Below are 16,816 nucleotides of genomic sequence, written 5' to 3' on the forward strand. Positions count from 1 at the left end.
CAATACATAGTTGTAAAAAAATAACTTAGATTCTGTGTATCGTGAATAATACTTCCATATTCTCAAAAAGAAACAGATAATATGTAACTGCAATTTTTAATACAGTCGTTCGCCTGTCAGATTTTCAATGCATAAGTTCACGATGCAATACGCTTAAATGATGCATCGAATGACAAGAGTTTCCTCGAGGTAAAAACAGGAAAAGTATTGGCGAGCCCATTAATTTCTTCTGCACGTTCGCCGATTGACGATGTCAAACCTCGATGGATGCTCATCGTGATAATCGTAGATCCCATTGTCGTTGCATATGCACGATCTGTTACGAACCGTATACATATATGCTGTATGTACTTTTGCCGACTTTTTTTATTCATTCCCGTCGATGGATCTTCGTCAGCTTATAAGCGAAAACGACACATCGTTCGGCGGTGCAGACGCTTCTTATCAACATCTCGCGAGGGTATTTAATATGCTGACCGCGCAGCTGACAGGGAAATAAACGATCGTACGGAAATAACTACCGAAGAAAAAGTCGTCCATTTGCCTGACAATTTGTGTACCTCGTCCTTCTTGTATTTAGTGGATCGTGGATATAAAATAACGACGCTTCACGGCAATATAAAGTTTACAGCTTATATATTATCGTTAAATATATTTGCGCACTCATATTATTTTTTTGTTCTTTATATAAAGATGTTGCACATCACCGCGCTATCTTTAGTGTATTTACCCTCTTTTTTCTACTATTTTTTTCTACTATAAATTTTTTTCTACTAAAAATATATTTAAAAATGTGCGTGATATATTCAGCAACCAAAAAGAGAGAGAGAAAATTTATAATTTTGAAGAACATTTATCTATTCAACTACTCGCTCTATAGATATGTGGATAAGAATCAACGATAACGACGAGGAAGAACTGGAGATAATCGTCGCCTCGGCGTTTGATGATCAGACGTGTCGATTGGCCCGGATTCACTTCGTGCACGAGGAGGATGATAGGTCGATAGGTTCGAAAAATCTGAATCGACGATGCGAACGTAACCGATCGACGCGAAGTCAGCGATATTATCGAGACCGCAAGGTCGCTGTCCTTTCTTCTTTCGGTATCCTTGCTTCTATTTCCCGCATCGCGCCACTTCTGGCACATGTAAAGCCGACGTAATCGCAGCAAGAGGAGATGCACAGAGGGCAAACCATCATCTTTCATCTCTGAAATTGCGCAAGGAACGCAGCGGTAAACCGCGAAAGATCCAGGCGGGTTTTTCTTGCCTTTTTTTCGACGCTAATAACAAACGCCATCGGAAACAGTTAAATTGCGGTTTGATCAAGCGAAAATATGAATGTATCAATGCGCTTGGACGATTCATGAAATAATGTAACGTGAGATAATTCGATAATATATTCCATGTATATATTTTCATATTATCGAAAATCCCAATATTCGAGTTCTATTCTATTAATAGATTATTCATAGATTTTCTTTATGATAAAAAAATTCTGTTTCCATTAATATAAATATATTATTACAGTTAAAAAATATATATTTATTTATTTGTATTGAAAACAAAATTTTCTTAGCGTGAGAAAAAATCTATCGAATAATGGTATGTTAATAAAGTATCGAAACTCTCATTGTATTAGAAAACTATTTATATAATCTAACATTGGAAATGATAAGAAAATATACGTATCAAGACATATCGTGTTCATCGATATGAAATTATCTTTCGAAAGATAGCTTAGATATTCCACATGGAATCATGGAAATTGTACGCACATTCAGAGCATTGCTCTGTACGCGAAGCCTTCACGCTTTTATCTCTCGCTTATACAGGCCGCAGCAAGTCGACGATGTCAAAGGGAACAATGATTTATCTTCCGAGTCCTGCTGTCTCCGTACATCCGTGGGTGCAGGCTGGATATATCTGCTGTGTTTGCAGATAGGCGACACTATTTTCAGCAATTTTATCTGCTCCCCGGACAGCGAGCTTTCGGAGAGCGAGAGGGCGAACGCGACGATACTCGACGCGAACATTGCAGGGAATCAGGCCTTTTCCGGCTTTATTCTTTTGTTCCGTTTTTCTCCGTTTTTCGCTCGAATATCCCACGAGAGATCCTCTACGTAATTGCAATACAGCCCTGTGTGTCGGGATTTCGTTTAACGATTGCAAGTAACTATTTCCGGATCTGCGTCGGGCGATCGTATCGAAAAAGTACAGATGGACTCGAGAAAAAAATTCTCGCGAGTGTGGATGAAAAAATATCCAGAGATAAGTTCAAATCTAACTGTTGCACAGTTAATTGACGAAGAAAACATTTGAAATGCATATTTTTTTATTTTTTTATACGAGCGCATTTGTATTCTCTCGTCTTCACATGCCTTTTTCTCACGATGATCTCATCAATCGCTTCTTCCTTCGCGATGTTTTCATCCGGTGTTCGTTCCTTTAGTCTTTTGTAAAGTGTTCGTTTCTGAGAGATACAGTGATTTCCGTTCATTCTTTTTATCTCGTTCTCGCTTTAATTTTGTTTTTTTTGGAAATTTCAAACAATGTTAAGCGCTCGCTTTTAACTACTCCCCTGTCTTTGCAAAATCATCATTTTTCTTTCGCGTAAAGTCCTGTTTCGGGCAATAAGAAATTTTATAAGATCCATAATTCATTTTACAAGATCTTATATATTCATGAATTCATAAAATATTCTGTGTATATATATTAATTTTAAAGCTATTTAATTAGTAAAAAATGCAAATGTAAATGCAAATTATATAATTTTCTGGAATAACGCGTAATATGCTTGGAAATGTTTTTAATGACATTACCGAGAGAAACATTCAAAAATGAAATTCTTGTCCTTGTCGGACGATATTTTCCGTGTTCTCTTTATTGTGTCTGTTCTCTTATTCGTGCGCTATAAAATTGTATTTGTCGAAACTTTATTATCGTTGCAGTCTCGTTGTTTGCCGTGTTCTCGTCTGCCGCACTTTATCCTAATTAATTAGAAATGATTATCGGGGCTGGTATTCAAGCACGCAGCAAAAGGGCAACGAGAATACCCCGGAAGCTGTGCGGCGCGTCCGGATGTATCTCCCGCCCGCGCGAGATTCTCCCTAATAAAGTTCGAGTATTATCCACGTAGACGTAACCCTTGACTCTCGAATACGACTCGATTCGCCCTACGTCACATGCGTAGGGGTAGATTTGACGGTTCGAAAATAATTAGCATGCTCTCCCGCTCGCGCCGAGTTTGTTTCCGCCTTGGTTTTTGTATTCCGTACAATGTGGTGTGTCAGGGTGGTTTTAAGGATTGGCACTCGAGACACGTTCGCAATACACTCGGCTCCCCCCGGTTGTCACGTCGTCTCTCCATCCACCTAACGATGAATTAGATAATTCGAAGGCGGATCCCTCTTGCCCTCTCGTATCGCGAATCAGGAGTTAGATCCTCGTAAAGGAATATCGCGTGTCACCAGTAGTTATTTCTCTCTCGCAATCTCTTTATACCGCCGTCGCACGAGCGATACTTTATCGCGAACGTGTGTATGGACATCCTCTCGGTCAATTTATTCAGTCGGCGCGCGATGTCAAGGATAGATATTTTCGTAGAACGTTGTAAGCATTTGCAAACACACGTACAATCTTACTGTGGTTGTAAAAGAGCGAAGAACCTAGTCGGAGAGACGATTTGACGTTGAAACGTGATATACAAGGCTGATAGCGCATACATTCGATCGCATTCTCTCCTTTCCTCTTCCTCCCTCTCTCTCGTATCTTGCGCTACATATATCTACTTCTGAAATCCGAGACGTGGTAATTATGATGCGTGAGGTAAAGGAAAAAAATAAATAAGTTCTCTTTTCCTAGAATGAACCCATAAGAAACGGCGCCGCTGTAATCTCTTTCTTCATTAGCGAGATTAATACCGCGCTTCGTTTCTCTGCCGTAGCCACACTGGAAAACTGGATTTCTTCAGTTAACGAGATTATTCAGACTTTCGTGTATTTTTCGCGTGAGAAAATCACCTCGAGCGAGTTATTGCCGACGATTATCTAACAGTGATTACCTCTTTCCTAATTATTATTCGGGTTTTCTATATTTTCGCTACAGACGAGATCAAAAATCTGTTTTAATAATTACTCTATGCATTTGCATTCTCTTTGATATTCATTAATTATATTTTTTCCGTTTTGTAAAGCACATGAAGAAAAACATTGCGAGCGAACCGCATGAATGATCTCGTTAACTTCTAGCTTAACTAACTATTTTTAACAAGTTTCAAATTTCGAGTAAAAGCGATCCATTCTAGTTGATGCATCATATCACTCGACATTTTCTCTATACTTGCTTGAAAAAACAAAAAATAAAAATCCTGTTCTTCATATTTGCATTTCAACCCACTAAAGCATTGGGATAATCATTTGATTTTTCTATTCTATTATAATACAAGGTATAAAAAACAGGATATCATAAATATTTATAAATAGCAATATGATTGACATCTCTCTCGTTTCTACAATTAAAAAATTTTTTTCAAAATATTTTATTTAATTAATTTTCCACGTTGGACAATAATTTTCTGTGCTCAATTATCGATTTTATCGATAGTTTCGCACACTACGGTTACAAAGTTTATACGATCTTTACTTGCCTCTTAGCAAATGAAAAAATATTATCAGAGTTGCTTGTATAGTTTTCTATGGAGAAAGAGAACCGTCGGCCTCACAGAGCCCGACAGACGAGGGCGCGCTTCGAATAGGTACAGTTCTGGAGAGCCATAAAACTTTATGGTGCGTTTGCATCGACCGACCCTTTCCTGGCCCACCATACCCCTCGCCGCCGATTCCCATGGCAACGACCGACCCCCGAACAGAGCTGCATCCCTCTCGTTCTCTCACCCTCTGGTCGCGTCTCCTTCTGCCACATATATACGTACACACCCTATCTTTCCTTCTCTTTCTCTTTCTCTTCAACGCGTAGATTTCCTCATCTTCTTCCTCTCGTAACTTCTGTCTTTCACTGCCGCAGTATCCAACGTACGAATATTCTCTGTCTATCGCAGAGATTCTCTCTTATCTTCTCGCTCGCACTTTCTTTTCCTGCGTCGCGCAATATTTATTCAGAGCGTGCAATTTTTAGAAAATGAATCCTGCTACGCAACCAGCCGCATTACCGATTCACTTGCCTTCCCTTGGGATCGGTAATAGCTCAAATAACTGAACCCTTTTATATCCATTCTCACATTTTCGTGTTGCCTTATTATATCCCACTTATCTCATCCGCCGTATCGTGTTACGTTGACCGTCTGTCAACGAGAAAAGCGACCGTGTTTTTCAGCAAAGAATTAGCTTGTCACGCTTTTCATCCCCTTTTCCCTCCTCGGCATCATTCTCTCTCCCTCCCCCCTTTCGTTCGTGGACCCTTCCTTCTTTTCGCCGCAAGCGGGGCGAGGTTAACGTCTCTGCCGTTTGAGAAAGAAAAGGAACAAAGAGGCATTCTCGACACGACATAATCCACTAATAATTCAACGAGGCTAGACGAGCCTCAGGCGTGCTCGCGCGTTCCTCTTGTAGCTTTTCGTCTCCTTCGATGAGAGACTGTCGAGAGAAAACCGCGGTTTGTTTGTTCGTCCAGAATAAATAGCCCGCTCGTGGAAACGCGCGCGCGTCTCTCCTCATTCGCACCCGCTCTTGCTACGAGGAAGGTAAAGCTGAAATCACACACAAGAATATTTTCAACTTGTGTTTCCTAATAGGAATTGATGTGTCGATTGAGATAAATCATTCGATCGTACTTTGAAGGAAAGATCTTTCTCTCTTTAAAGGTAGATTGCTTTACAGTGTCCATGTGTTTTGTGCTAAAATTGCCATGCTTATATGACCTGGTAATTTTGGCTTATTTTATCCTTTCTCTCTCTCTCATCTTATGTGTATGTGTATATATCAGTCTTTGAAATATATAATCAGTCTTTGAAAATCTGATGACTATGTTTCGTGAGATGAATTATACATATAAATATGATGTAAATAGGAAATTGTTAAATTTTTTTAATAAAGATATTAAATGAAAATGTCTTTGATTCAAGTTTAAAAACAGCCAGTATTAAACATTTACGTTCTGTTTAATTTCGAGAAGGCTCGTCTCGAATTCCGTTTACAACATAATTGACTAGTTTACGACACATGTGAAAGGGAAAAACGATCCGTCGGGCTTCCGCAGCTTTTTGAAGTTGCCGAGGCTTTAGATGAAAATGAGAAGGAGGAAGAGGGGACATTGGTATTACGATAGCGCACCCATTAGAGGTGCGAATAACACGCGTATCTCGTACCTTTGATAGGGAAACATCACGCTTTGATACTTTCGGACGGCAAATGCCAATGTATATAATTAAAGAGCAATTTGTTTAGCAATTAAGTGTGCGTTGAAGATGCAAAGTTAAATGACGCCTTTGTGCACAAAACTCATACATTTACGATTATATGAATAATATATTGTAGTATTTTGCGAACAATGCACATACATGCATGCACACATAAAGTTGATCAAATTTCTTTTTGAGGAGAAAAAAATTGATCTTAAATTAGACAATATATCTCTCGAAATCCATAGCAAGTAAATACATAACGCTTTCAAGATTATTTACTAGTTATTTTGAATTCATTTATTATAATATTCCGGAATTCTATCAATTCTCTGAGAAATTGTTAGCATGAGGGGAACATGTGATAAATTTGTCAGGTTCATTGATAAATGTAATAGTGTATCGGATTCAATGGTTCGTTCAATTTTAGACCAGAAACGAAGAACTTAATGTTTCTTGAATGAAATTTTCTTAAAATATTCGAATGGTCTTAAATGTCAAGGTTTTCATTTATGATGCATCACATTTCTCTTTTGTCGTGATTTTCTTTTGTCAAGATTTTCTATAGCTACCATTTGGAAAGAGTTGGAAAAATCATTTTTAACAAGCGATGTGGAAAATCGTCAGACATGCAGACGATTGTAAAAAGCTATTTCCTTTCTCGACATGTAGATCGTTAAAAGACGTTCGTTTAAGGAGCTATCCTCCTAGAAGAGGCTACAACATCCCTTGCATCTTTAATGAGGATGAAATGATCGCCATCAAATATTCATCATATTTTCTTGCGTTCATTTATTTTAATTATCCATTATCGTAAAAATGCGCAGAGCTACTTGTAGAACCAGTAACTTTCAGAATCTATTAATAAACACAAAATATTAAAAATTGATTCTTCCCATAGTTCTTGTTTTAAACAAAAGAATACAAATTTTTGACAGGAAAGTCTATAATTTATTGATATTGATCGATGATATACTTTAATAATAAAAATATATAAACATAATAATCTATTTTGCGATATTTTAATTGAAGTCCAGATGGAATATTTTTAAATATTTTTATAAGATATATTAAAATGTAAAAAATAGCCATCATTTAATATTTTTTACGCTCTTGAATTTGGCTTCTTATTTAACGTTTGCGGATTACAAATTAATTCCATTTGAAAGAAGGGATAGTCGGTCATATAATAGATAGATGATATTATATGGAAATGATATAGGTTACCGCTAAGTTTCAGAAAGCTCGTCGACGAGAGAATGAAAGCAGCTTACCGTTTTTCCTACCACCCGTTGCGCGCCCCGTTCTTTCGGGCGGCCTTCTTTCAAGTTCCGTTCTGTTTGGAAGACCCGTTTCTCCCGGGCGTTGCGTTTACAAGGTAAACGCCTTTGAGAGAGAAATGACAGAATGAGGAAAACAGACCGGGGTATAAATTGCTTTGAATACATCTTTCACCGCTACTATCTCGACATCCTACTCGAGGATCCGTCTTTTGTTTCAATCTTCTTCGTTGAAGACATCAAGTATCCGTAGAACTCGTAATATTAGTTAAATTAACCATAAACGTCGAGATAAAAGAGATATTGTCGTCGAACAATAGCACGACTACTCGAGACTCATAATATCGCAATTTTGAGATATCGATAATGAATATAATGCGGAAATGAGAGATAAAATATATATGCAGAAAATTGCTCTAAAAAATATAAAATATAAAAATATTAGATTTTATTGCATATAAAATGTTGGATTTCAATTCCTGAAATGTCAATATAAAATAAGTATTTTCCAATAATCGAACATTATAAAATATGCGTGTGATGTTATCCTTTGAAAACGATATATTTCAGTTTTTGTGAAATATTCGTAATTTCTCAAATTTGTGAAAATATAGAAAACTTATATACGAGATATTAATAGGAAAAATTTAAAAATGTGTACTGTCAAATATTTAAACATTGCTAGAAATTAATTGTTTACGAGAAATATTTTTTAAAACAAATTTTTTTTATTTATAATAATTGAATGCAGATCGATCAGACCTTTTATTCGCAAATTTGTTTAACATTTTTTACTTTCCTTTTTCTTGACAAAAATTTCTAAGGGAAAAAGATGCAATGTGATCAACACATCTTCTGCAACGAGCTTCTACAACACTTCAATATTTCAGCTCAATTTCACATTTCAGCTCAATTCCATTCCAAATAAAAAGTTCCTTGAAACTGGTTTTTTTAGTGTTTATCGATAATATCAAAAAGACAGGCAACTTCCATCTATGCCAGCCATCTACAGAGTTCTTACATTGAAACATCGCTTTTGCTGCAATATTAAAACTTTAATAACGAGATCCGCTCTTTTAGTCGCTCGGCCTCTAGATAGCGATTCTAGAATACTTTCACGAAAGGAACTAGACTATTTCAATGGTTTTGAAGGACTTGCGTTTAAGTCCTATCGATTTCGTGAATCGTATCAATAAGTTCTTTCACAGGCGCGTGGAGCACATTTCGTGTCCTTTTTTTCAGTCTCGGTTTCGCGTAGAACTCGATATTTTCTTCGAACTTCTGAATGATATTTTCTCGCCCGACCAACTCCGAACAACTTGGCACTTCATTAACTTAAGTGATCAACTCCAATTCTATCCTTTCACAAAAGCATTGGCAATTCAGCAAAGAATAAGTGCACGATCGCACAATCATTTTTCTTGAAATGAAGCGAAAATATCGTGCTCGAATTTGTATTATTTACGAGTGTGACGATAAGGAATTTAAATATATTTAATATTGCTTGCAATATATCTGCATATATATTAATTATCTGCATTTGCACGCGTTAATCGTAGAAGGTTCAACGCAACTTGATCGATATTGTTATGTCTGACGATAGACAAAGCCGAACTACTGATATCTGGGTGGTCCGCGTTGCGCACGCGACTTTCTCGTAGGATGACACACATCTGTTGCCGCGTTCTTGTTTTGTCGATGATCGTTTTTGGAAAGAAGAAGAGTTATATCCCTTGCTACGTCGTATCGAATTATTAGACGTCTACATACCTGTAGTAATTTTAACGCAATTTTAACGATCGTATTCCTTTAAACAGTCACTAAACTATACTGTACATTTGTGCATCTTTAAGGTCAAGATATGATCTTGATCTGGTGCGCCAATTGCGAGAGAAATTTTATCTGCGTTTTATTGAATATTCGTAAGGTCTGAATCTGTATTATAATGTATGTATTTCGTGAGTGCAATCGATGCTCGAGTACCGCTTCAGAATTCTTATCACTAGGAGGCAATTAAAATCCTAATCTATATTGACAAGCAGGAAGATGGTTATCGAAGATATCAGAGTCGGTCTCTTTGATCCAACGAACAATGATAAAGAATTTTTATTCGTATGAAAAAAACAAAAATAAAATTATTCTTCTCACAAAAGTTCTCTAAAAAAAAATTTTTTAAAAACGTACATTTTTTACAACCAAAAATTTTATGCATTAGATTTGTGAGATCAACATGACTCGTGCAGATTATATAAATAGCTAGAATTTCGATTAAATCTACAAAAGAATATACTACGTACATATGTCGCGCGCAGGTGCTTGGCAAGTATTGTACTGGCAAAGATACCGCAGCCGACCTTCGATCCAAGGTTGCCATCGGAGACACGGGTCGGGCATATGCGGGCGTGCGCGGCGCTTGCGTGCACGCGTCGCAGTGTGTGCGTACACCCGGTGGTGGCGACGGCCTGTTTACACGAAAGTTAATCTCGACTACGCGAGGTTATACTGGATGCTGAGGAGAAATAGCGGCGGGCGACGACGACGAGGGAGGGGGGGGGGGCCACGATGATAATAATAAACGTTGTCTATCTTCGTTTCGTCTCCTCTCTCTCTTTTCTTTCCCCGTTCTACCTTTACTCTCGTGGCTGTGCACGCACTGCCGGCGGTTCCTTTGATCTGTCGCTTCGTTTGTGCATTTAAACACGACTCGCTGAGATGCGGAGGGGCAACGAGAGGCGACGAACGGAGAGAGACGGAGCGAAAAACGAGTGCTGGCAGGGGGAAAACGATGCCAGGAAGAGACAGAGAGGGAGAAGGGATAGCGTATGGTGGAGTCGAGGGGAAGAGATGCTTCCACAATGTAAGAGAAATGGCTCGAGTGGGTCGACGAAATCTCGTTTGGACCTTCGAAAGGTAAAGTGAGACTTTCGTCAAACGAGCCCTTCTCCTCGTGACTTCAACTTTCCATCGTTCCTCCGTACCTGGGAAGAACCTCTTTGCCTCTCTCTTTCTCTCTCTCTCGTTTCGCGACTGGTTTGGCCGTCTTCTCTTGCTGCGACTCTTTCGTAGCTTTGTACCGCCGACTCTGTCGGCACCCTTAAATCCGCTTCCTCGATAATAACTCCTTGAGATTAATGCTCTTTAATGGACTCGATGCTGGAAGAGCGCGTTTTCGAGCGCGAGTTCTCTTTAAATTGCTCGCCTGTTTGTCGACGAGCACGCGTCGTTGAGAAAAGGGCGCAAGAGAAAGAAGAAATAACAATCAAACGTTTCTACCTTCCTCTTTCCAGATTCATGTATCGTCAGTTCCGACCGTGAATCACTCGTAGACATTTTTACCACTAATTTCGCGCAACGATTCGAGCCGGACGGTTTACGATCAATGATCAGACTATGGGGGCTGGGAGAGACTGTCACGTGGACACGTGACAACTTCAAAGTTCATTCTCATGAACTGGTGACATTGAAAACGCATCTCGTGGGAATGACGTTCGTTGGTCACACCGTGAAACGTTCGTGCAGCGACGAACTGAATTGATATCGGCGGTCCGCGTTTTAAATGAGCTTTCCGTTAACATTTACATTTGACAGCTCGATCAATTTACATGGAATATTAATGCATTTTGCACGTTAGATTTATAGCTTATAAAAATTGACTAAATATATAATTATTGGCTAAAAAGGATAATTTACAGCACATGCAACTCGTTAACGCGCCATATTAACGCGGTGTAAGTTATTACGCGGTTCTCGAGAAATTCATTTTAATCGCGTTCGCGCGCATCGCTTGTTGAAGCGTCTCTCGACGCGTTGCCGAGTCTGCACTTTGCGTCAGCGATATCGAGAACGAAAGGGACAGAATACGAGAGAAAAAAGTAGCGACGACAGGAGCTCGCCGCGTAGACGAAGATAAAAAGATCGAATCAGGCTGAGAGTACCAAAGTGTTAATGATGCCATCTCGAATAATTCCAGAGTCGTTTCTGTCTCATGAATGACAAAACACATCTGCGTTTATTACAAACTGATAAGATATGCAAATTGTAAATTTATGAAATGAAAATGTTAATATAAATTATATTTATATTATTTTTTAATTGTTACATGTTAGTTGCTTCTTTATTTGTTCTTAATATGTATTTCCATTTGCAAATTTATTACTTTAAAAGAAGGTACGCGATTTTGGAAATTGATAAAAGTACGATTTATAAATTAATATGCAATAATAAATATAAAATATCTTAAGCGATACGATGCAAGCAACTCTCTCCTAATTATCACACTTACATATTATAGAATCAGGTACTTTCCAAAGATGCGATATAATACATCTTGCATTTTTAGATAAATGCAAAAGATTAGAGTTGTTGACGATCTGATATGTGTGATTAAGATTTTACTTTATAAAACGAAGCTCGTTAATTGAGACATAAATCAAATGCTGCCGTTACACCTCGATCCTACCGTCGCGTCGTGCAGTAATAAATTGCTCATCCGCTTTGTAGAAGTACGAATCGTTCGTTACGTTCGCGTTAACGAGTCTATCCGAGTAAATTATCGCGCGCTTACAAACTCTAGAGTCGATTCGGTGTGTGTGACGCGCGCGCAATTTGCGACATAACGGTCGCTTCAAATGCGATTTCCCCGCGCGCTAACGACGCGCGTTTTTCTTTCAACTATTGGCATATTTTTTAACGAGGCCCCAGACGCGCGTAATTACGTTTCATTTTATCCGTCGAGGGTGCCGGCGCGACCGATCAATTTCACGCCGTGGACTAATGAATCAAATTAATGAACGAAGCCTTATCGTCCACACGGTCTTCGGCAACTGTTGCCCTGAATTACGACGTGCCCTTCGTCCCTAACTGACGTTACTTCCCCGCCGCAAAGTTGGACGAATCGAAAGGGGCTTGACTTTAGTTTCTCCTCCATTAAGGATTCTCGAATGTAGATTTACTCGGCAACATCCACCTGGCATCGAAATAAGTTATCGTGTTTCATCGTCCCGCTGTTATTATTGCTATTCTCTTCGTTAATTTCTACAGTTTTTAATTATTATTATTTTTTTAATCATTACAATTATGTACGAGATAAATGAAAAATTAAGAATAATTTAATTTTTGACAGATAAATATATAAAGCAACACGGTATGATTAAATATTCTTCTTGATATGGATAATCGATATGGATTCGTTACACCTTCGAACATTGAAAGACAACTCCTGCCGTAAAGTCTAGATGAGAAAAAAACGGCAGACACCCGACGCGAAGAGCAGCCGATCAAAACTCTTCGGTTCTTCTTCCGAGGGTTCTTTCTGTCCCTCACAAATAATATATGGGACACACGGCTTTGACGAGTTCGCTCGCGACATGTCGCAAACAGCCAAGGAAAGACGAACGGAGAATGGAAACATAGTCTCTCTTTTTATCTCTCTCTCTTTTTTCTCTTTCTCTCTCTCTTTTTCGCTCTCTCCTCTTAGTCGGTGTTTTATTTGACTCGATTAAATTCGTCGAGAGAGAAGCGGAGCCGCGCACATTTTCAGACGACCAACGACGGGTTTGATCCGGGTACAAAAACGGAGAGAGCAACGACAGGAGGAATCAACCTGACATTCCCAGGAATCGAGCGTCCTCTTCTATGTTCTCCCTTTTCCTTTACCTTTCCCTCCTCTTCCTTCTCTCTCTATCTGTATGTCCCAACCTCTATTTCCAGTGGAATTGCTTTTCCTTTCCATTGTCCTGCGCTTCTTTTCCATTCTAGAATTCCAGCGGGTCTTCGGTGATATCCGCGGGTTAAGCGCGTTCTTTCTCCGGGTGGTCTCGTACGGCATCGAACATCGTAAAGAAATTGGAGCTCGTTTATTTCGTACGCCTCTCTTCTTCTATAACTATCTTCCTCTTCTAATTCGATTTTCTTTGCTGATTTCTGTGTAGTACAAAGAAGAATGCCAGCGGGAAGAAATTGTTGGGCACGCACCGCGCGTAATTACACGCGCAGCCACTTCGCGATATATCGCGTATAATCTCCAAGTTATTAGCTTTAGATTCGCCGCATCTAATATCCGCGATATTAATAGCACATGTTGCAATCTTTCTTTTGTATCGTCGCACACACGTGAGCGTGGAATTTACACGAAACGCATACTTTCGCGGTATATTATGTGAATAGCAAGTTGTATTATTCGTTGAATAATAATCGATAATTATTAAATAAAAACGAGAGTGTTATACCGCACACTCATTTACATCAATTTTTTACCCAAAGATATACATTGAAGCATGTAATAATTAGTTGCTAAATTTGAATCGAAATTTTTTTCTTAATTTTTAATCTAATTTATATACTTTGATATTTTAAGTACACTATCTTTCAAAATTGTTTAATCTATATGGATATTTTTGCCAAAAACTCCTCTTTTAAGTCTCTAACAAAAAAACAGAAAACTGTTTATTGTCTATTTGAGATATAAAGTATAAAAGAAATCAATTTTTATTTCTAATTGTTAAATCTAAAATTATCGAAGTCCCCTCGAATCCACAAACGAGAAAAAAGTTGATGTTAAAAATGGCAGCGAAATTTCGACTCGAGGGAATATTAAATTAAAAGTTTATTTTGTTTATCCATCTACCTCCGTCGTGTACACAATTAATATACATAATACATCGTAAATATTTGTTTGATTAATTGGTAATTATCGAGGCATTATCGATTTCTGTTTCAGGGGTCAGCGAGGCAAGCGTGTTGCTGCAGCAGCCGAAATTACCATCCGCGATCCGCGTGGGCAGCGAGATCGAGCTTCGATGTCACGTCGACGGTTCCGGCGACATGAAATATGAGTGGTTCAAGTTGGTTTCTCTTTGTCTACTCTAACTTTGTATATTTACCCGCGTATCTCGCATGATAATGAGAACGAGGAAGGGGAAAGGGGGCAATAACAAAAAAACTGGGAGAACCAAGTTTCTAGCGTTAGCTGATATCCGACGCGTTTACGGAACCGGACCGATGAATTATAAAGTGACCCTCCCTTGGGTGTTGTCAAGAGTTTGCGTTAAAAATAAAAAACTTTGTCTTTTTCGATATTTTCGTACATTCGAATATTTCATACATGTCCATCGCTGTCTTTAATTTGAAGATAGTGGCAAAGTAAAGGAAGTCGGGAAGTTTTATCGCGAGATAATTTATGTTGATTTTTTATATTAGGAATTGTTTTAAGGAATAAAATAGATTAAAATGTGCATTATAAAATTATGAATTGACACATTTAAAATTTTAAATTGAGCACATCTAAAATCACTAATGAAAAAGTCCATCGGATGAATTATCGGAATAAATCTGACGTCTTTGCCAGAAGTGTTAGCGAAGTAATTAAGCGATGCAAAATTTGATTCGACTTTTAATGAGATAATCTGCATATCTCGCGGAGATGATTACAGCAAAAGTTTTCATTCATTTCACAGAAATGCGGAGAGCGTGACGCGAAGCGACCGTGTCGAGATCAAGAAGAAGAAGCTGCACATACATAGAGCTGTCGCCGAGGACAGTGGTATGTACACCTGTCAGGCCAAGAACGAGGCAGGAGCCTCGCCGATGACCGAGAGTTATCCGTTAATCGTTTCCGGAAATGAAACTGCGACGATCAAGGTTGTTCCAAGAAATCTAATCGCTAAGCGCGGCGAACCGGCTGTGCTACACTGTGTCTTCGAGGACGCGGACGTGGTACAGTGGTTTTTCAAGGATATCGGCCCTCTGGAATCCGACGAGGAGCAGACGATTCTCGAGAACGGCACTCTCGTGATACACGCTGCTGATCAAAGGGACCAGGGATTTTATTCCTGCCACGGAATAAGGGACGACACTACAATCGTTTACACGGTCGAATTACAAATTGCCTGTACGTGTCAAAAGCTTTCTAAGTCGTGTTCAGGGAGCAAATTAAATTTTATAATATTAGTCAAACTCAACTCATATTTTTTAAATGGCAAATTGCAATGAAATAAAAATTATAATTATATTTAACTGCGCACAGTTAACTTTTTGTACTTTTGAAAGTATAAGCAAAGTTTCCAGACACATAAATAAAATTTTTAGATTTACTCAACTTTTCACTGGCCGCCTTCGAACCGAAACGTCCGACTCAATTAGCGATTGTTGGCGAGGATCAAGAATTCCAAATAAGTTGTCTGGAACCGTTAGGAGTTCCGCCACCTAAAGTATATTGGAGAGATCCCACAGGACATATAATAAGCGACACTGGCTCCGTGCGCGTACAAGACAACACGCTCATCATCGCAAAGGCAGAAATGGGCAAGGACGACGGCAATTATACTTGTGCGGCCGAGAATCTAGCCGGCGAAACGGATATATCCGTCCAAATAGTGATATCCAGTAAGCTTATATGATTCTACGAACAAATAAATAATTAAATAAAAAAATTTAGTATAATTAAAAACAATAATACGTTTTTTTTAAGATACAATTAATTTAATTTAATTAAAATTCTTATAATGATACAAAAGGTATATATATTTATTCTCGTTGATTTTTAGCCCCGCCGAGTATCATAAGCTCTCCAGAATCGCTTAGCGTGATGGAAGGTGATTCCGTAACATTAACCTGTTCTTATTCCGGCATGGAACCGCCCGTAACGCACGTGCACTGGTTAAAAGATGGAACGCAGCTGAGGGAATCGGGCGGGCCGACGAGATACCGCGTGACAGATAATCACGGCAATGTTACCTTGCATTTCAAGAGCGTTGATCTGTCCGACAAAGGACATTATATGTGCCAGGTATTCACCACGGGATTCCCATCCTTGTTTTCGGATCAGGCCATTCTCACGGTCGAGGAGAAGCTCAAGTTCTCGCCCCAGCCTGTCAATAAACGTCTAGAGCTCGGTTCTACGGCGAAGGTATCATGCAAAGCCCAGGGTGCTACAAATCCCACGGTGAAGTGGGTCAATGAAGACGAGGACGAGGAATTCCCTAAACACGTGCAGGATATCAATGGCACTCTGCACTTCAACGGCGTTTTGATGGAAGACAAGGGTCGATACACTTGCATCGCAAGCAACGCTCAGGGATCCATCAATCACACGATTAGCATCGATGTAGTTAGTAAGTAGCAAAGTGCTTATATTGCAAGTATAGAGCGAACAATAAATTAACATTGTCGATATTGTCT

At 38.9% G+C, this 16,816-nt stretch overlaps 1 protein-coding gene across 2 annotated transcripts in view; it reads left to right on the top strand.

Annotated features, from left to right (window-relative positions):
• LOC105255013 (inactive tyrosine-protein kinase 7) overlaps nucleotides 1-16,816 on the top strand; it is a 40,282-nt gene that overhangs the window by 19,878 nt on the left and 3,588 nt on the right. For both annotated transcript variants that reach the window (XM_011264046.2, XM_011264047.2), the window contains exons 3-6: nucleotides 14,358-14,481; nucleotides 15,094-15,527; nucleotides 15,725-16,021; nucleotides 16,183-16,749. In XM_011264046.2, the coding sequence (XP_011262348.1) occupies nucleotides 14,358-14,481; nucleotides 15,094-15,527; nucleotides 15,725-16,021; nucleotides 16,183-16,749 (1,422 nt within the window). The remainder of the gene's footprint in view (nucleotides 1-14,357; nucleotides 14,482-15,093; nucleotides 15,528-15,724; nucleotides 16,022-16,182; nucleotides 16,750-16,816) is intronic.

The sequence above is a fragment of the Camponotus floridanus genome, unplaced genomic scaffold, assembly GCF_003227725.1.
Source record: "Camponotus floridanus strain SB8 unplaced genomic scaffold, Cflo_v7.5 scaffold12, whole genome shotgun sequence".
NCBI lineage: Eukaryota > Metazoa > Arthropoda > Insecta > Hymenoptera > Formicidae > Camponotus > Camponotus floridanus.